Genomic DNA, 19,825 nt, shown 5'->3' on the forward strand with positions numbered 1-19,825 from the left:
GGCTTCCCTCGTAGAGAAGGAAGAGAAGTCGAAGTGCAAACATGGTGCCGGCGCGCGAGATGTAAGTCTCGGGGGGAAGGAGGGCAGCGCATTGGTGCGCAGGCCGCAGTTGTGATGGCTGCGCAACTGCGCAGGGCATGAGATGAGCGACAGTGGGATCAAGGTGGCATGTACTTGGTACTTGGTACTTGGTAGGGAGTGGCTATGATATCATGTGTTAATACCCAGTACACTGAGACGCCCCGCCAAGTCCTGGTGCGGCTCTGCGGTGTCACGCGGGCCCTGGCAGTGGCTGCGCCTGCCCCTGCGCCTGCCCCTGCGACTGCGACTGCGGGGTCGGAACCTCGTCGACTTTCCAGTGCCAATCGACACTCGGTCATCATCAAAACACCATCGCCATCCCCCATCCCCCATCCCGCATCCCGCATCCCGTCGCCACCATCATCACCGTCGCCGCACCGCATCGCATTCTTTCATCATTCTCGAATCAGACGCCTTGTGCGCAACTGCGCATCGATAACCACGAATGCATTGAAGGGGCGTTGCGCAACTCGACCTCTCTTTGTCGCCCGCTGCCGCTTCCTCCCTGCGACGATGGACGCTGCTGCTTGTCGCTCGCCAATGCTGGCCGGCGCTCGTATACAGCTTCATGTAGACGCGCTGTGCCATTGAACCTGTCGCACTCGTTGACGCCCTCTCGACGAGGTGCAATGTCGCTGTACAAGTCGACGACGAGTGTGCAAATGCTCGTCCAAGAGGTAAGATGGATAAAAACGCCTTCCTAACCATGCTGCCGGTAAGTATTTCGCTGGTTCCATCAATCAATCACAATCGCAATCCAGAGTCAGAACAGTGCCAGAGCACGAGCACAAGCTCAAGACGAACATGTCCCCAAACCACGCAATTCGACCAGGTCACGATGTCGGCCCTGCCGCGAACGTCAACCCAGTCTCGAGAATCACCTGGCGGCTCATCGTGTGTCACCTCGGGGCCTACTACCTTCACGAGGTGTCCCTTCTGTCCACGGACCGTGGCCCCGATATCATGGCGAAACTTCTTGAAGAATATAAGCACTCCGAGTCTTGGCTTGCCCATTTTGTGCCGTTCATGTTTCCCATGGTTTATGCGGCTGCGCTGGCTGCGGTATGGCCTCTTTCCCTCCTCAATCTTGTCCAAAGCCCTGATGTATCTTTTAGGTCCCCATCGAGAACCTCACCACCACCCTGCCCTGTCTCGTTGACGTTGATGCATTCAACTACTCTCACGTTTTGACCTCGGCCTTGCGCCAGCGACAAACAAGGACCACTCTTCCGCTCACGCCCTCATTTATAACATCCTATGGCCACTTCGCAGTCCTCCCGGAAGCTCCCAACAACACTGTCTCTCGTGACGCAATCTTGATCAAGCTGGAATTGAACAACCTCGCACTGCTGGTGTTTTTGACCTTGGCATTTCTCATGTCCGTTGCTGCCGGCGTTTCTGCTGGGTTGATAAGACAGAGTCTTGATACAGGCTTTGGTGTCTTCGGAGCAGTAGCGGGTGTGGTGGGACTTGTTGAGGGATATGCGACTTGGAAGTTGAAGTAGGGATGGAGGACAAGATGGCAGGAAAGGATCAGGAGAGAAGGGGCAGGAGAAAAGATGTATGTGATGTGGCGTATTTGCATTTGGTCATTTACTCCGATGGGCGACATGTATGTATTTAGACACTGCCTTGTCGTAATCAAATTGGATGGATAGGATACCAGTCACTGATGTCCTCTTCATGGCTCACTCACCTTGTTTGCTCCACTGGCTGAATATGTAGAAGCAGCCTTGGCGAAGGACCCGTCCTATAATGTCTCCTACCTAGGTGGCGAGGTAGAGACCTCCTTGTACGGATCCCGCCCCCTTCGGCAAGTATGAATGTACATCGGGGAGCTGTGATGAAATGCGTCAAGACCCTGTGTAGCCCCTTGTTTTCAGGAATCAAAAGGTGCAACAAGGAGATGAAAAGTTGAGTCAGATGACGTTGTTGCGTCGGATCAAACAGATCAAGCCGATCCGAGACATTTCGCGGCGCCATGAGCCCAACCTCGCGAGGTGTGATACTAGAGTCGGTCCTCGAACGGGGGTGCTCAAATTCCGCAATTCTTCGGGATAAGGCCTTAGCGTCGGTGAAATACACACCTCCGCAGGGGTCATCCAAGTGCTCTCCAAACGGGCCTCGATATGGCAGGAAAGTTGCGTACCGAAGAGATGCAAGGTGCGAAAGGGCAGATCATGTCTATTCTGCCTGAAAATCCCGAAGACGTCCCGGATTCGCAAGGTTTTATATGGAAGGGACGCCGCAAGGTATTATAAAAGCGAGCGTGGCAAGTATCCAAGGTGTGCAAGTGCATGGGCGACAAGAAATGTGGAACTGATGGCGAATTACGACTCGTACAATTTCATAGCCATGATCACTCCAAGGCCGTTGCTTACGATTGCCGGAAGCAAGGCAGATACGTTGAGATTCAGCCAAGAGGCCATAGCTTTGGCGAAAGAGCCGAAAGAGTTGTTTGTGATTTCGAGTAAGACGCATGCGGAACTGTACGATGAGATGGAGGACAGTGGGCCGAATTTGGTCAGCTTCTTCTCACAGGCTTTGAGTTTCAAAGGCACCGCTTAGCTGTGTGAAATCGCCCATATCATTGAGCCAGGTGTTTTCTCCAAGATTGCTCATTTGCGATCAAAAATTCCAATGACATGGATGATGTGAAGACCGCCTTTGTAGTCTAGCCAGTATTAGCCTAGCGCGGAGGAACTGTAAACCTCACAACATGCAGCCGTGGCATGAGTACCGCGTAGGTATCAACCCTGCCACAGATCCTAAGTAGATGCAATCAAGGCCATTGATGAATACGTCCAGAGGATCCACGCAGGCCAGGCGGGTGCTGAAATCATGCACGGAACAAAAGGTGACTTGGAGTTAGCTTGCTATGGACCAGTCATGCTGGTCGTCTCTAATCTTGCTAGTAGTGCAGTCGTGAATGGCCCTGCAATCATTGTCGTTCAAGGAATGCGCCTCATCTGTGCGCATTCGGGCGAAAGACTAGCATCAGGTAAAATGTCCCGCGTGCAATGGACGTCAATACTCCGGTTCAGCTGATGGGTAGTCGAAGTTCACCAAGTTGCAAAATTAACACGCCACCGACCTCGTCAACACTCATGGGCGCCTCAGTTATGAATGCTGACGCCGGCTTGAAAGCTTGGGGGGATATGCCTGATCACCAATATTACTCCAGTCTTGAGACCCTCTCACAACAGGTGAACACCTGATAGCATATTTGGAATTACTGGGTATTGCTGATCCCGTTCAGACTCCTAGCAAACATCCAACTTCCGTGAGCAACGCTCAACTCGAAGAAATTGCACACGTGCTTTCGATCATTCCTCCACGGTCCTTGACAGGGGCAAGCCCATGTTCTTCCTATTTTGAGCCACACGTGCTAATGATCAGATATGCTCGTGGAGAACTTTTTGCATAGCGTCAACTATTACTACTACGCCATATACCCACCACAATTTCTTGAAGAATATTTCCGATGGTGGACAGACAGGGCGGGCAACCAGAACCCTTCCCTGGAGTTCACCTGTCTCCTCTTGCGAGTCTGTTCACACTCCGCACAGTATCTGGACGAATCGAAAAGGATGCGAATCGAAAGGGAGCTTTCCGAAAGTGACCAATCTCTCAGTGAGCGCTGCCACCATACTGCCGAAAGGCTGAGTCATACATTAGGTCCGGGTGTTGGCGGCTTGATACCGGTCCAACAGCTTTTTGTTACTGCATGTTGGTTCAAGTTTGAAGCTCGCTTTGTTGAGTCGTGGCACGCCTTAAGCTCCGCGATCCGCGAGGCACAGGAATTAGGTATGCATAATGATTCCATCTCCAGAGGATTGACCGATTTCGACCTTGAAATGAGGAGGCGGGGTCTGGTGCGTTCTTTACATATGGGATTGGTGAATTGACACAGTTTAGGCAAGCACTAGCTCACCATCATCAAGGCAAATATCAACATGGCTTTCGCGGCCCCGGCTTATTGACCACGGCAGCTGCTCCTTTGAATTGCCCAATTGTCGACTCGAAGAATCAGATTCTCAACGAGGCTTGGTTTCGCCATTCACGCACGTGAAACTCTACCGTCAAATTGCCCGGGAGTTGTCTGCGAAGTTCAGAAAGGTCAATAGTGATCCAGGACCAATCTTGGAGGAGCAGAAAGAGATTGAGGCTTGGATGAATTCCTTTCCTCCTAACATGGTGCTTCTTTGATACTGCTACTATTCTATGCTCGGTTGTGATGCATGACGGAAACACCTGCCGACTTCCGCAACGAGACAAAATCCTCGAAGCAATCAAGTTTGCTCTTGGAAGGCTGAAACAGCTCAGTTATGCATCAAGTGCCGGTGCTTTATCACACGGCATCCTTTATAAGCTTGTGGCTGTTTAACCTTCGTCCGCTGGCCAATGGCCACTTGTGGATTTAGAATCCTACACCACAGCAAATGATTCCGTCAGTAACCACTCCGAAGTTCAGATCGAACATGGAAATTTCATTCGCAGGCCACGGAATCTTGACAGATGATTTCCAGGATCTCAAGAGTGTGGAAACGGGCTCAGTTGGTTACTCATCGCAAACCTGGCAGAGCATGGACGGACTATCATCCTCCAGAATGGACAGTCTCTCGGATCTTCTAAGCGTCGAGCTTGGTCAACTAGGAGAGATCTGAAACTGGGATATGCTCAACCTCGATCCGAATTAAAAAATGGCTGCAAGCATTGTACCCAGTAGGTCCCCATCTGAAGCGCATTGCCAAGGATTCGAGTCTGATCCCAAGAAGTGACGTGTAGAAAGTTCCAACAAGGGCTTGGACATCCCCTATGCCTGTACTTGTAGATAAAATTGGCTGAAAGGCGAAGTCAAGGTTGGGGTGAGGACAGGGCGGCATCACCTGTCGAGCTGTGTCCCAATCCATGTGACTCAATGGAGGACATGGGGACCTGCCTGACATTCCCTGTACCAAGTACTGAGCACTTGTTTGGTAATTACACGAGGGTATCGACGCTAGCCGTCACTAGTCCAGAGGCCTTCGCAAGGCCTTCGATGTTGGGTGGACTTGGCTGGAGGACTAGCGTGACGGTCTTTACATGTCTTGGTCTACTGGGTCAGTCACATCCAGGGTGAGGCGCGATCACGTTTCACTGTTTCATCGTTTCATCGTTGGCAGCAGAAGCGCTCGCTTGTCGAAACCAGGAGGAGGAGGAACCTTCCCCTATGTACCCAGTACTCGGTAGAGTCGTAGAGACGACGTTTCTTCTTTAAGCTCTCCTCGATAGGACTTCCCCCCCCCCTTCTATATTCTAGATTGCTGCGTCTGGACTTTCTTTTCTCTGCTATCTGGCCGGCTCCAGACTACGAGGTATTCCGGTGCCAATCCTTCGCAAGTGCGATTGGTCATTTTATGCAAGAGCGAAGCCCATACGAGGACAATCTCCCAGAGTCGCCAAAACGCCAACTACGAGTCTTTGAAGAACAATAGACTTGTGGTATTTCGGGAAGCTAGGTCCCTATATCAGTCCCCTTGGGGAAAAGAAAAAGAACAAAAATAGAAAAGACACAGGGGTAGCAGAATCATGGTGCTAAAGCCGCCAGGACCATCACCAAAAGCCCCCAATCCCGCTCACAATCAAGATGTGGTCCAGCAGCAGCAGCAGCATCACCAGCCCAACCTATCGTGGTCCCGCCACATCACGCTGGACCTGATCCTGTTGATCTTGGCCAACTCGATCTTCCACCCGTGGATCACGCTGGTCTTCTACCTGTGCCTGGCCGCCGTGCACAAGCACAAGGAACCCCTCGCCTACTACACGCTGTACTACACGGCCTTCCTGGCCGTGGTCGAACTGTCCCTCTGGTTCGACCGCCGCATCACGCACGGCAGGCACAGGAAGGTCGACTGGGAAGGCGAGGTCGTGGTCATCACCGGCGGCGCGTGCGGCCTGGGCAGAGTGCTGGCCGAGATGGTCTTGAGGAAGGGCGCCAAGGTCGCCGTGCTGGATGTCCTCGAGCCTGATGAGGAGGCGCGCGAGGAGATGGAGCGGTGGGATCTTGTTTGGGAGGTGGTCGATGTGAGTAAGGCGGAAGATGTGAAGGAGGCGGTGGAGAGGGTAGTTGACGGGGTAGGTTGCACCGTTCTTCAATCTATTTCCATTTATTGTTTGTTCCTGGGCTCACGATGGATATCAATCAGCTCGGCCCTCCAACTATCCTCATCAACAATGCAGCAATGCCCATCAATGGACTCCCTCTGCTCTCCCCATCATCCAAGGAATTGTTAGCATCAACCCTATCCCCTCAGCAAGTCACCAAAACCATCACAACGAATGCCCTCGGCCACTTCACCATGCTTTCCGTCCTCCTCCCTCATCTTCTCTCCTCGCCCCAGGGCGCCCACATAGTAACAATCTCCTCCATCCTCTCACATCTCGCCCCGGCTAAACTGGCCGACTACAACGCGTCAAAATCCGCCGTTTCAGCCCTGCACAGCACACTGTGCCACGAACTCAGCACCCATCCTGACCCGTCTGTCTTCCACAAGGTGAAAACGATCCTCGTCGAACCAGGTCAGCTATCCACTCAACTGTTTGCGGATATCACGCGTGTGCCGTTTTACACCCATTTCTTTGGGCCAGTGTTAGAGGCCAAGGACGTGGCGAAGGAAATCGTGCGGTGTGTGGAAAGAGGTGACGGCGGCGTGATTCGCATGCCATTTTATGCCAAATGTGTGCCCTTTCTGGGGGTGATGCCGGGGGCTGTCCAAAGAGTCGTGCGGTGGTGGAGTGGAATCGACCGGGCGATTGTCACAAGGGAGAAGAAGGCCTGAGAAGGCATCCGTGCCGTCGGGCTTGACGGAACTCGGAATGAACGAGTCTGTTGTACAATATGCCAGTATTTCGAAGATTGTCGGCTCTTATCTCCAACTCGGTTGATTTGTCCGCGCTTTAATACGCTTCGCGAGAATAGTGCCTGTGCGTTCCTTGTCCGTCTCGTCCAGTCTCATTCTGGCTATCAGACGCATGATGGTGGTTCCCTAATCATCATCATGAATCGTGATCCCAGTCTCCTTCACCACTTCCGCCACGCCAAAGTCTGCGCCTTGCTCCTCTTCTTGACTCCCTTTTGGTGGTATTTGTAATCCATCCACTTTCCGCTTAGCACCTTGCGCCTCTCCATCGTCAATAGGCTTCTTTGTTCCATTCACGGCGTCATCCATCTTTTTCTCCTTGTCCTTTTTTCCCTTCCTCCGGCTCCTGCGCTCTCGATTCTTTCTGGTCTTCTCCTCATCCCTCTCCCTCTTCTCCCTTTCCTCTCGCTCCCACTTCTCGTTCTCCTCCTCTGTCTTGGCCTCTTCATCCATGGCGCGCAATCTCTCATATTCTCTCCGTCTACTCGCCTTGTACACGTGAAATTCGCCCGAGCCCGCACCCGCGCTGGATCCTTGGACGTTCGCAACGATTTCCGCCGGCGCGGGAAGTGATTTTTTTGTGGCGCTCGATGGAGGGGGCAAGTGAACGGGCCGTGAAGGGTCTAGAAAGAGATATTCGAGTTCATGGGCCTGCTGCGAGGCCGCGCGGACGTTGGGGTTGGAAGAGTAGGCACCGCGAGCGCGTTTGAGCGGGCGGTGCGAACGAGGATCAGCAGAGGTAGGAATTGATTCCGGTATAGGTTCAGACATTTTTGCGCGGGGGAGATGCCAATGCGCGTAATTTGAATAATCAAGCCGCGAGTTGAATGTGCCCGGATGCACCGAGAAAGAAAATCCTATATCAGAAGAAACGGCTCGCGGCGCACCTGCAGAGTGACGTACGGACGACGAAGTGTCTACCGGTACTGCGGAGTGCTTTCCTCGCTCGTCGGCTCGTTGGTGGCAAGGGAGCGGATGATCTGCAGTAGCTTCTCGCTACGGCGACGCAGAACGCCGCACCTCTCTATTTTCTGGAACAATCTTGAGCAATTCAAACTTGACGGCTCTATGATATAGAATGGCGACGCATGGGTATTCTTCACCAGCCACTGAAACCTGTTCAAAGCTAGGATCACCCATACCGGTGCTTATATCTTCCCATGGACCCACGATAGAAACACGAGCCCCATTGGACTTTAACCCTTGCTCTCGCTCATGCTGTGGACCAAAAAAACATGTGATAGCTCCTGTTGGCATTTTGCGCTATAATGACTGCGATCATTGAGTATCTAGTGATTGAATACAAAAGCGCCGGGCTCTCAGCATGGCAAAAAACGGTTCGGCAACATGCTTCAAAAGAACATATGAGGTAACCACTACCCCCAGACCATCTCAGAAACTAAGCTCACCAACTTTAGAATGCGCTTAGACTTCTCGAGACCAGGAGAAGGAAAGTAAGGCCCAAGCATGTCGCCAACGCCATTTCCAATCCTCATGCCACCGACAAAACCTACACTGAAGCACGTTCGTCTCTGCGCGGGACACCGAGCATTACAGGCATGAGAAACTGGCTTCAGAAGATAGGCTATACGGTATGTCGTCGAGGCTCCTGTTCAACGCTAGTAATGCTCATAATGACAACTACTGAAGGACAACGATGTAGCAGCCTTGAACATTGTCCACGTGGCTGGGACAAAGGGCAAAGGCAGTACTTGTGCCTTCACTCAATCCCTCTTACAAGAATGGGGCAAAAGAACAGGATTTCCAACCAAAATTGGCCTCTACACTTCCCCTGATCTTACATGCATTCGAGAACGGATCCAAGTTAACGGGCAACCTATCTCAGAGGATTTGTTCACCAAGTACTTTTTCGAAATCTGGGATCGGTTGTTCACACAAGAGGATAGAATCGTTGGCGACGATGAAAGGCAGCCTCGATATCTGCAATTCATTGCTTTGCTAGCCATTCACACCTTTTCTCGGGAAGGAGCCCAAGCAGCCATCTTCGAGACCCATCATGGTGGCGAGTATGACGCTACAAATGTTGTCTCTGCACCCGTAGTGACCGGAATAACCTCCATCGGCCTAGATCATCTGGCCCAGCTTGGGCCCAGCATTGAGGACGTGGCTTGGCACAAGGCAGGTATCTTCAAGAATGGATCCCCTGCTTTCTCTGCTCCACAGCTTCCCGCGGTCGAAACCGTGTTACGATCTCGGGCAGTTGAAAAGGGCGTCCAGTTTGAAGTCGTTCCAGTCAATCCTTCTCTCCCTCTCCATGCAAACGTGTTGCGTGCGCCGGTGCAGCGAATGAATTGTTCCTTGGCCATCGCGCTGGTCAACGCCTTCCTCTCCAAAAAGAGCCCTAGTGAGGAAACGAAGCTTAGCGATCAAGATATCGCGAGAGGTATCGAGAACTTCTCATGGCCGGGCCGATTTGAGGTTATCAAAACATCCAGATGTACTTGGTTCCTCGATGGAGCTCACAATGAGTTGAGCATTGGGCAAGCGGTTGAGTGGTTTGCTGGGATGACGATGGCTTCTTCTGAGCGGGATGTTTTCCAACAAACTTCCCCGTGCATGATCATCTTCTCCCATATGTCGGAAGAGCGAGATGGCCCGTCGTTGTTAAGAGCCCTGGCGACTGCGGTCGAGCGGAGTGACATACGGTGTTCTGAGATGGTGTTTACAACGTACCAGGAACGACGTGATGGGAAGATTCGACCCGGTAGGCAACTTGTTGGTCTTTAGGATTTCGTGCTGACAGGAATCAGATAAGACTTTGAAACCTCCGGAAAACTCGCTGGCAGATCTTCCTAAACAATACTGCGACCTATGGAGGGCGATTCATCCCGCTGCAAGGACCAGGTACATACCCTCCATTGAAGAAGCATTGGGATATGCACACAGTGCCAGCTTTCAAAGCGGCGGTTTGCAAGTTTTGGTGACTGGCAGCTTGCACCTGGTCGGTGGCGCACTTTACTTGCTGCAGCAGTGGAAAACAGACGAGCATTGATCGGTAGGGCCACAGCAGTTGGACGATCTCGTGATTTTGGAGATGGTACAGATAAACGGCCACTTTGGTGTTTAGGAATGAGGACCCATCACCAAAATGGCCAGACATCTTTCATCCGGAAAACTCGACGGCCCATCCAATGATAGGCCCTTATCACTGGTTGTTCACCTGAAGAAGTCCTTTTTCAACAAGCAGATGCGGCATATTCACGTTTAACCGGGACCTTACTCCGCCGGTTTTTGCTGACTGGTCTTAAGGCTCTTTTCGTGTAGAAAATGGCGTTCCGAAGACTGGCACGATTATTACCACTATTGCCGCTGCATGTCAAGAATCATGCGAGATTTCTCCTTCTACTTCGCCAGAGCTCAATTGGAGAGACTTATCGATGGCAGCGAAAGCAAATACAACTCCAAGGAGTCCCAGACTGATGTTACAATCACAGAAGGCAATAGTGATAGAGGGTACAGTGACACGCAGGGCTTTCTGAATATGCCATTTCTATCGTTCACCAAACTGGATGCCGCCGTGACACTAGAGGATGCAGCTTCACAAATCAATAGCCAAAAGACCAGAGGAAGAGAGTGATTGTGAATGTTGTGCAAGTCCTATCAATCTGTGCTAGTTTCGCTTCGTCAGCCTCATTGAAGCTGGGTGGCACCGAGGTGGGAGGCCTGGTCAGATCACTGTTTGCTCTGGACGGAGGACTCGTTCTCGTACTTCGAGTTGCCCGATTTTGGCCAAATCCCCCTGACCGCTTCTGAGGAGCTTGTCATGCCTTGCTACTACCTCCAAGCAGTAAGCGCAAGCAAATCTCACTAACTTCCGGCTTTGGGGGGGATCCCGCGAGCCGAGGCTTCGTTCAGTCAGCCTTTCTGTGGGGTTGGATATACCCGACGATGACCGAGTTCTGCCATGGGAACTAATTACCTCCTCTACTCATCGTCAGGTAGGGAGTTGGTTCGACATCGGTGTCGCTTTGAGTTCAAGACGCCCTGTGTTGTCATTGTCTTGTGTATGTGGTCGTTGTTCCGAACTTCTTCTTACTCTTGTTCTCGTTCTTCCTCACCAGTCCTCTCCCCCTATCAGTAACCGCGCGTTCCCATCTCTCTGTCCTCTCGATTCTAAAACCAGGGCTGCTGTCAGCATATACGTAGTATCCGCGTACGCCGTCTTGGGGCAAATCCCAACCAAGCAAGCAAGCATGGCGACTGCAAGCAAGTACAAGTACACGGATATCATCTTCGAGATCAAGGGCAAGATAGGCATCATCAAGGTCCGTCCGGTCATGATGAATGGGACCCAGTCTTCTTTTCCTCTCTATTTCTACCTCTAACGTCACGTCTCTGCACAGTTCAACCGGCCCAAATCCCTCAATGCGTTCGGCGGCAGCCTCCTCGGGGACACGGTGTCAGCGCTCCGCGAGCTCAATGAACATCCCGACACCGTCTTTACCGTCCTCACCGGCGAGGGCAGGTTCTTCTCGTCGGGCGCCGACGTGAAAGGTACGTTTCACCTCGGGCCCCATTCCAGTATTTATTCATTTCTTTCCTTTTTTAGACCTGACCCTGCTGCAGGAGAGGTCAGGGGATGTCATTTGTTCTGTCTACTAAAGCCACTTTTTTGCGAATATCAGACTTGATGCTGAACAATATGCAACTTGTAGCGGCCGCTGGTAGACAAACCGTCGAATACGCGAACCCTGCGGCGAAGAAGATCGACTTTATGGCGAGTATCAGCACCGGTAAGATTCAATTCGACCCAAGCAAACCGCAGCCTACAGTGGATATTCGACTAAGAGGGAGTATCTGCGTCTAGCTATCGAGCTCCTCCGCTCTATGATTGACCACAAGAAAGTCCTCGTGCTGGCACTCAACGGCCCCGCTGTCGGCGGTGGGGCAGCGTGGTTCGAAGGCATCGCGGACATCGTCCTGGCCGCTGACACGGCATATCTCCAAGTGCCCTTCAGCGCGTTGGGCCTCGTTCCCGAATTCGGCTCCGCGACCGCCTTCTACCACTCCATAGGTGCCCACCGCGCCAATGATTTCCTCATGTTCGGCCGCAAGTTGACCGCCCAGGAGCTCGAGCAGTGGGGGATGGTCAACCGCATCTTGCCCACCCAGGGCTTCCACCAGAAGGTCGTCGACTTCTTGGAGGACCAGCTCAACATCAATGACGGCAAGTCGATGATGGAGACAAAGCGCCTTCAGAACCTCCCGCTGAGGAGGGAGAGGATGCTTGCGGTGTATGATGCCGCAGAGGCCCTGGCAGAGAGATTCGTCGAGGACGCCCCGAAGCAGAGATTTGCCGAGAAGAACAAGCTGTTGCTTGGTAAGTCGAGGGGCGGTGCTTTGTAGTAATAGCAAGGAACTGCTAACGGATTGGTCAGCGAAATCGAAGTCCCGGTCGAAGCTTTGAAGAGACGACTTGCAACGCACTCTGAAAAGGCGAAAAAGCAGCGGAAATCTCAGCGCTGGTTGCCGATTAGTTTGTTACTTAGTCTATCGGAAGAATGGGCTTTTTGGGAAGGGGGGGGGTTGAAAGAAGACTGTGCCGATGTGTCGAGATTTAACTCCTCCTCGCAGTCGTAGTCGCTTCTGGAAAATTGAAGATCTTGCTCGGTATCATGCCCACTCAGGCATTTTAATCTGCCCGCCTTTCGGGTTTGGCGGCCGTAATGATCGCGAGGAACTGAGAGCCCAGCTTCAGCCCAGCCTCGTAGCCTCGTAGCCTTGTATGGGATAGCCGAGGTTCATACACGTCGATCCGCCCAGTGTCCCAAGGCGTCCAAAACATCCAGCTTATTGCAATCCTTCTACAGTACTGTAGACTCACCGCCGATTTCGATCCCTCTTTCAATCCAAATCCACTTGTCAAAGTATCCTACGGGAATTTGATAGCGAGGCGGTGAGAGAGGTTGGATATTGCTGAATACAGTACATGCTGACCGCGCCACTGCTGATCGTCGACTGTCGCTGTTTCCTGTGAGAGAGGCGTTCAGTTGAATCATGGCAAACACCAAGGAATACGACATTCCAACTACTGCTCCAACCAGGCTGAGACAAATTGCGCTCATTGCAGAAGACCTTGACCGCGCTCGAGATCTGTTGGTAGGTGACAACTTCTGTCCTGGCCAGTCAACTCGGACGCATTCCAGCTCACCTTGTGACGATAATATGAAAAAGACAAGGATTCTTGACACGGAAGTTGTATTCGTGGACCCGCAGGTGGCGCGATGGGGTCTGAAGAACTTTCTAGGTATGGGCCCCCCGCTGTCCTGAACGTTGTTACGTTGGTTCTTATGCCCAGTTCTAACCGACCTGCTGTCTCTTATGTAAAACCTAGTGGCTATTGGAGGCGACATCATCGAAGTGTGCTCCCCTTTTAAGCCTGACACGACAGTGGGGAAACTACTTCAAAAACGAGGCGATGGCGGATATATGATCATCATGCAGACCTTGGATGCTGCCGCAAGAAGAAGATACATTGAGTCGAGGAACCTGGCCAAGGTCATCTTCAGCCATCCGCACGGAGATGTCGAGTGTGTCCAGTATCATCCCAAGGGGATTGCTGGTAAGTATGGCGAGTATTCCGGAACCGAGACATACGCAAAGCTTCCCTCCTGCTCAAACAGCTGGTGAGACTGACGCGGCGAAGGAGGGATGATGCCAGAATTAGATTCCCATGCACCGTCGGCCACGAATCCTACTCCCCTGGACAGTCCCTTCAGTCCCTGGCACGCTTGCGGATCGGACTACGAAAAGTACTCGGCTGGGATGAAGCGTTGCGCACACCTGAAGCTGGTCAAGGCAACCCTTCGCCTGAGTCCGGGCAAAACAGACGTCGACGCCGCCGCCCAGCAGTGGCAGGACTTTTTCGGAGTGGAGAAACAGGGGAGCGAGCTAGTCTTCACAAACGCCCGCTTAAACTTCGTGCCGGGAGTGGACGGGCTGCCTGAAGGATTAGAGAGCCTCACTATCGAGGTCAAGGGCAAAGAGAGGCTCGACAAGATGTTGGAGGTGATTCGCAAGGAGGGCCTTTGTGGCGACGGGTGGTCGAATCTGCTGGGCGTGAAATGGTTCTTCGTGCTGCGGGATGACGAGAAGGATAAGGTCAAGGGGAGAGAGAGCAGGCTGTGAGTGTGGAATCACCCTGGATACCATACGAGTGGTAGTGGCGTCAATGGTGGCAGCAGCAACAGCAGCAGCAGCAGCAGGGAGTATTCAGGAGTACTGGGTACCTGGCCGAAGTTACCGCATTCAAGCGTATTCCATCGCATACATGGCATGAATATTGCCGGCGATGGTGGCGATCATGTTTCCGTGCTTGAGTGATGAACATTCCGCGTTTTATGTCAGCTTGTTCCCGCGACGGGCATAGAGCTTCAGCCTTGGTACAGGGGGGAAATTGGCTGGCTGCGTCAACTGAGCTCAACTGCGCTCTTCTGGCTCTCCCCCTGAAATGAAGGCTGAGGCCGGCAGTCGGTGCGGCCAGCCACGTGCTCACGTGGTGCGCAGTCTAGCTGCGTCAGGCGACGCGCATGTCTTTTGTGCGTTTTGAACTTCTCCATCTTACACCACCAGTACTTTTTTTCCGTGGAACACCAGCCACAGCGAGCCAGAACGAGCCCTCCTTGCCATATTCGGGAGCCGACGCGGCCCAATCCAGCTGTTCCACTCTCGCCGTCGCGTCGAGGTAAGCTTTCCTAAGCTTTGAGGGGAGTCTTAACTTCCGCCCGTCAAGCTATCGAAGCCAAAGCTCGTCCCACATATCCTTTAGGCCTCCATCATTCAACCGCATCCCTGATAAGATAATGCGTGCCTGATATGACGACTGCATATGCACCTGAACTTGGACGAGTACGGAGGACAAATCTTTGCTGACGAGAACCCCGAGCCGGCCTCCCGCTGCTCCACGAGACCCGTCAATGATACCGTCGACAAAGGCAGAGTGGAAATCGGTCGAAGACCTTACTATGGAGTATGAGGTTCGCGGAGACACAGTCCACTGATGGGCTGCAGGGAGTTCTCTGTACGTACAGTTCGGGTATCCGACAGAAGGGGCCCCCTTTTTTCCGCACATCCGTGTCTCTGCCCCTCGCTCGCTAGCGAGGCTTCGCAATCCGATAAGATTCCTGATCAGGCTGTTCCATCTTCATCTCCTGCACACTGGTGGCACATTTGACAAGACCAGGATACGCCACAAGGCTCCATATGTCTGGCTGGGTTCATGTTGACTGGCCAAGTCCCGCAAAGGGACCAGCCTCGACATCAGTTCATCATGGCAGTTTTGTCGCCGTTCGCTTCCACAGTCGAGTCTATTACGAAACGTCGCTGTAAGCGGCGGTACCGGGCAGCCTGGTCGGCCGGAGAGGGCGACCATATTTCTTAAGCCTGGATCGTCCGTCGATATCAGGTTTGTTCTTTCTCGCTCTCAGTCTGCCATTGATTTCTGCATTCACTCTTTTGATATCGTTGGCGCCATTGGCGTCGTCCGTTCGTTTTTTTCTTTTTACATTGACGCAAGTCAGCGTCGTCCGCTCGTTTGGTACGGAATTCTCCCTTTCTTTGGTTGCCGTCACTTTGAAGAATGGCACGCGCTTCAGCATGGCTGGTGCTGCTGTTAGCAGCCTTCTTCCAAGCCATGCCAGAAGTCTCAGCAGGTCCTCCTGGAAGACCCGGTGCCGCAGCTCCCGCACCTCCTGCCCATCAACCTGCTCCTGCCCCGGCCCCAGCTCCAGCTCCAGCGCCTGCACGCAATCCCGTCAATCCCAGCAATCCTGAAACTACTTCCAATGCGGTGGCGCCACCTTCACGTCCTTCCCAGCCTGCTCGAGTCTCGTATTCTGGCGCAAAAATCGTTGGGACCGCCCAGTTGCCAGCATCCTTGTCAACCGTTGTATTCCCACAGGGCGCGGCGAGCACTGGCATTCCCAAACATAGCGGATCTCTAGGAATCGACGGGCTACCTCAGAGCAAGACTAACGGTAAATCGCTGCTCGGCACGCTTTGGGCGCCCAAATACGACAGATATATTGGAGACGCACCAGGACAATGCAATTCCACTGTGGCACCATCGGGAGGGTTTCCTTGGGGAGACCGAACAGCAAGCAACACCAATCCGTATACATCGGCCCCTGTCACCGGAGTTGTTCGCTCGTATACTTTCGAGATTTCGCGAGGCTATCTAGCTCCCGATGGTGTTGAATTGGAGGTCTTGTATGTTAACGGCGCATACCCCGGTCCTACCATCGAAGCCAATTGGGGGGATACTATCCAGGTCACGGTCACGAATAGCATTACAGGACCCGAGGAAGGCACAGCCCTCCACTGGCACGGGCTGTTGCAACAAGCGTCTCCGTTCGAAGATGGTGTACCTGGCATCACTCAATGCCCTGTTGCCCCTGGACAAACCTTCACCTACACCTTTAACGCCGATCTTTACGGAACGTCTTGGTATCACTCTCACTACAGTGCGCAGTCTGCTGGCGGAGTCCTCGGTGCGATCATCATTCACGGACCCCAGAACGCTGTATATGACGAGGATCTTGGACCGGTCATCTTGTCAGATTACTTCCACGAGGACTACAACACACTGGTCGCGGATGTTATGAGCACAGATCTCTCTAAGATCGGTCCATTCTCGGACAACAATCTCATCAATGGCAAGGGATTCTATGACTGCTCCTCAATGGAAGACAACTCGACGTGCACCCCCAACGCAGGTCTGTCGAAATTCCAATTTAACTCTGGGGAATCTTATCGGCTGCGGCTTATCAATGCTGGCGCGGCAGCCACACAGCTTTTCAGTATCGACAACCACACTCTTACTGTGATTGCGTATGATTTCGTCCCCATTCAGCCATATACCACCGATGTGGTTACCCTTGGGGTGGGCCAACGCGCGGACGTGATCGTTCATGCCACCGCATCCCCCAGTTCCGCGGTTTGGATGAGATCTATAATCCCTCCGCGTTGCGGGCGTACCCAGCAGCCTGTGGGTCTTGGAATCGTCTACTATCAGAACGCGAACACGACTTCCGAACCGACCTCACAGGCCTGGCCCATCGATGAAACACAGTGTGCCAATGACCCACTAAGCCAGACTGTCCCATATGTACCCATTACGCCACCACACTCAAGCACGACCGTCCAGGTCGACCTTAACTTTGAAATCAACGCCACAGGGCACTTCTTATGGACTATGGACGGCTCTACTTTCCGCACCGATTACAACGATCCTATTCTCCCGCTCGCAATTGCTGGTAACGACAGCTTTCCCGAGGAATGGAATGTGTACAACTTTGGTAGCAACACGAGCTTCACCATAGTCGTCAATAACGACAGCCCTCTCGTGCATCCCATGCATATTCATGGCCACAACATGTTTGTTTTGAACGAAGGGAATGGGCGGTGGGACGGTAGCGTCGTCAACCCTTCTAACCCGATGAGACGGGATGTTGTCCAGCTTCGACCAGGTGGATACATGGCATTTCAACTAAACGCCGACAACCCAGGCGTGTGGCCTTTCCACTGCCACATTGCATGGCATGTTAGCGCTGGTCTCTACATGAACATCCTGGTAAGTGAGACTCGGATCCTTGTTCCTAGCGTGTTGGCTTACTGTTTCTATAGGAGAGGACCGACCTTCTTCCAGCAGTCGAGGTTCCTTCCAGCGTGAGCAATCTGTGCAACGCATGGTCCGCCTTTACGGCCGAGGGTCCCATTGATCAGATCGACTCGGGCCTTAGGAAGCGAAGCCACAGCCACCACCTCGGACGACACAAACACGCAAACATTGTTCGAAGGACGCTGTAAAGAAATGGAACCACGAAGCAGATGGAGATCAGTCCGAGATGCGGTGAAGGACCGCAGGGAACCAAGAGGTCTTTGGTTCCAGCGAATATATCAGTCATGGACGACTAGAGGTGGAGTCATCACATAACAGGCTGATGGGCACGTAAGTAATGGAACGGGCACGCAACATAATACTTACTTTTCAAGGGTTTCAAAGCGGAAACAAAATATATTTTATCAATTACGGGCCATCGCGCATGATACGTACCTAGTACATGTGTAATTGTTCAATTTAGCCCTTTTGTCCTAACCAGGCACAAACATTCTCTTTTTCCCTTCATGTTCTTTTCTTCTTTGGTACAATGTAATACGCCGTACGGCAAGCTGAATGGAAAAACAAGTGGCACAAGTTTTGGCGGAGCTTGTGGCTCGCACCAATTCGCACTAAGCAGAATCAAGCACTTTAAGCTCCAAAACAGGGTTAGGCTCTGTTTCCATGCGAGCGGAGCTGAGACAAGCGAGCGAGCGAAAAGAGACCGTGACATGAACTATGTACGAAGTGGCCTTGCGGCTCGCATGATTCATAGCCTCGTCGCGGAAAGGAGAGCGGGCGCTACCTCTGCGAAAATGGCTCGTCCGTCATATGTCTTGCTTGCATGTTGCTCAGTATACAACAAGACACCAAGAAAATCTAACACAAGTAGTTGGTTGATTAGTATAAATGGGTCGCAACCGTCGAAGCACACACTCACTATCGATGTCAGCGCCATCTGGAGAGCAGAACCCGACCATAAAAGTATCGCAGAGCGCAACATCGAGAAATTTCCAAATTACTGTCCGTCATCTGGACTCTTTTCTGTTCAAGTCCAATCCCTTCACCCAACCATGGTCTTCTTCTCCGCCGCGGCTGCCGTTCTGGCCTTGTTCTCCGCCGCCATTGCTGTCCCTCTGATCAAGGGCGAGAAGCGCCAAGCGGTTGACGGCACATTCGGCCTCAGCGTCGGCGATCAAGGCCTCTTCGACCTCGACGAAATCCAGACCTTCAAATTCTCGTACGCCAACAACTCGGCATACTTCGGCCAGATCAAGTACCAACAGTACTCGGAGCCGCTGGTCATGTCTGGGGCCAAAGTCGCGGGAGACACCGAGGGCGGCTTGACCTTCCTGTCCATCCACTCGGCCCCCACGGGTTGGCAGAACGGCTACATCCAGCCGAACAAGACGGGTCCTTTCCAGTTCAGCATCGCTCATGCCGGCGGAAACATACCCGCCGACGCCGTTTCCACGGGCTTCTCCTTCCGCGACAGTGGCGGGCCACTGTTGTGGAATGGCGAGAACAAGTTCTGGGCCTGTCAGAATCCCGAACTGCAGGCCTTGAGTACTTATCAGATTTGGTGGAAGAGCGCGGGCGAGTTTCCCCTGGGAGTCGATTGTAAAGGTCCCATTGGCGCCGATATGATTGATGGGTGCCAGCGTGGCAACTAGAGTTCAGTCAGGGCTAGGTATCGCTGCGCCTGCATTGCACGGAAGTTTCACTTCTGTTACGTGTCGGACGCGGGTTGTTGCTGTTTGCATCTTTGCCCGAGTTCATTTATGTTACATATCATCCTAGGTGGAAGATGTTCACTTGTCAATGTTATTATGTTGAGAGATGCGAGCGTTAGTGGATATTTCCAAATAATTTAGCAAGTGGAATAATAGAATCAGGGGAAAACGATGAATTGTATTTTGCCTACCACTGCGACAAAAGCCATCATACTGTCAGGCCTGTGTAAACAATCACCGGGGAAAAACCCCTGAGAAAAAAAAAGACTGGAGTCCCCATTACCTGTTCACTTACCTTTTCACTTACCTTTTGTTGCCGGGGTCAGTAGTAGCCTGCTACCGCCACCCTTTCTTGCCCATTCGCTTCTGGCCGGATCAATCCATCACTTACCTGTTCTTTGGAACTTGGATTCCCTGAGGTGTTTGTTCGACGATCGGCAAAAGGCCCCAGAGTTTTACTTGCGGGAATAGGAGTAGTGGCTGTCAGCTTC

General features: G+C 52.5%; 9 protein-coding genes across 9 annotated transcripts; 8 read left to right on the plus strand and 1 right to left on the minus strand.

Moving 5' to 3' along the window:
- Positions 1–885: 885 nt before the first annotated feature.
- On the plus strand, positions 886–1,586 carry A1O5_07228 (uncharacterized protein; the record flags this gene model as incomplete). The annotated part of the gene is made up of 2 exons (XM_007747817.1): positions 886–1,143; positions 1,197–1,586. 2 exons carry the CDS (start codon positions 886–888, stop codon positions 1,584–1,586), a joined length of 648 nt encoding a protein of 215 aa, XP_007746007.1.
- Positions 1,587–2,403: 817 nt separating this feature from the next.
- A1O5_07229 (uncharacterized protein) lies at positions 2,404–2,649 on the plus strand (the record flags this gene model as incomplete). The annotated part of the gene is made up of 1 exon (XM_007747818.1): positions 2,404–2,649. One exon carries the CDS (start codon positions 2,404–2,406, stop codon positions 2,647–2,649), a length of 246 nt encoding a protein of 81 aa, XP_007746008.1.
- Positions 2,650–5,652: 3,003 nt separating this feature from the next.
- Positions 5,653–6,902, plus strand: A1O5_07230 (uncharacterized protein; the record flags this gene model as incomplete). The annotated part of the gene is made up of 2 exons (XM_007747819.1): positions 5,653–6,198; positions 6,270–6,902. The coding sequence occupies 2 exons, from the start codon at positions 5,653–5,655 to the stop codon at positions 6,900–6,902; spliced, it is 1,179 nt and encodes a 392-aa protein (XP_007746009.1).
- Positions 6,903–7,109: 207 nt separating this feature from the next.
- Positions 7,110–7,754, minus strand: A1O5_07231 (uncharacterized protein; the record flags this gene model as incomplete). Its single annotated transcript, XM_007747820.1, has 1 exon — positions 7,110–7,754. The coding sequence occupies one exon, from the start codon at positions 7,752–7,754 to the stop codon at positions 7,110–7,112; it is 645 nt and encodes a 214-aa protein (XP_007746010.1).
- Positions 7,755–8,307: 553 nt separating this feature from the next.
- Positions 8,308–9,996, plus strand: A1O5_07232 (uncharacterized protein; the record flags this gene model as incomplete). The annotated part of the gene is made up of 4 exons (XM_007747821.1): positions 8,308–8,352; positions 8,402–8,575; positions 8,634–9,708; positions 9,755–9,996. The coding sequence occupies 4 exons, from the start codon at positions 8,308–8,310 to the stop codon at positions 9,994–9,996; spliced, it is 1,536 nt and encodes a 511-aa protein (XP_007746011.1).
- Positions 9,997–11,197: 1,201 nt separating this feature from the next.
- Positions 11,198–12,350, plus strand: A1O5_07233 (uncharacterized protein; the record flags this gene model as incomplete). The annotated part of the gene is made up of 4 exons (XM_007747822.1): positions 11,198–11,269; positions 11,348–11,498; positions 11,660–11,737; positions 11,812–12,350. 4 exons carry the CDS (start codon positions 11,198–11,200, stop codon positions 12,348–12,350), a joined length of 840 nt encoding a protein of 279 aa, XP_007746012.1.
- A 651-nt stretch (positions 12,351–13,001) lies between these two features.
- Positions 13,002–14,132, plus strand: A1O5_07234 (uncharacterized protein; the record flags this gene model as incomplete). The annotated part of the gene is made up of 4 exons (XM_007747823.1): positions 13,002–13,103; positions 13,179–13,251; positions 13,339–13,566; positions 13,651–14,132. 4 exons carry the CDS (start codon positions 13,002–13,004, stop codon positions 14,130–14,132), a joined length of 885 nt encoding a protein of 294 aa, XP_007746013.1.
- Positions 14,133–15,636: 1,504 nt separating this feature from the next.
- On the plus strand, positions 15,637–17,810 carry A1O5_07235 (uncharacterized protein; the record flags this gene model as incomplete). Its single annotated transcript, XM_007747824.1, has 2 exons — positions 15,637–17,574; positions 17,628–17,810. The coding sequence occupies 2 exons, from the start codon at positions 15,637–15,639 to the stop codon at positions 17,808–17,810; spliced, it is 2,121 nt and encodes a 706-aa protein (XP_007746014.1).
- An 864-nt stretch (positions 17,811–18,674) lies between these two features.
- On the plus strand, positions 18,675–19,274 carry A1O5_07236 (uncharacterized protein; the record flags this gene model as incomplete). The annotated part of the gene is made up of 1 exon (XM_007747825.1): positions 18,675–19,274. The coding sequence occupies one exon, from the start codon at positions 18,675–18,677 to the stop codon at positions 19,272–19,274; it is 600 nt and encodes a 199-aa protein (XP_007746015.1).
- Positions 19,275–19,825: the final 551 nt, after the last annotated feature.

Source organism: Cladophialophora psammophila (genome assembly GCF_000585535.1).
Source record: "Cladophialophora psammophila CBS 110553 chromosome Unknown aczJe-supercont1.11, whole genome shotgun sequence".
Lineage (NCBI taxonomy): Eukaryota > Fungi > Ascomycota > Eurotiomycetes > Chaetothyriales > Herpotrichiellaceae > Cladophialophora > Cladophialophora psammophila.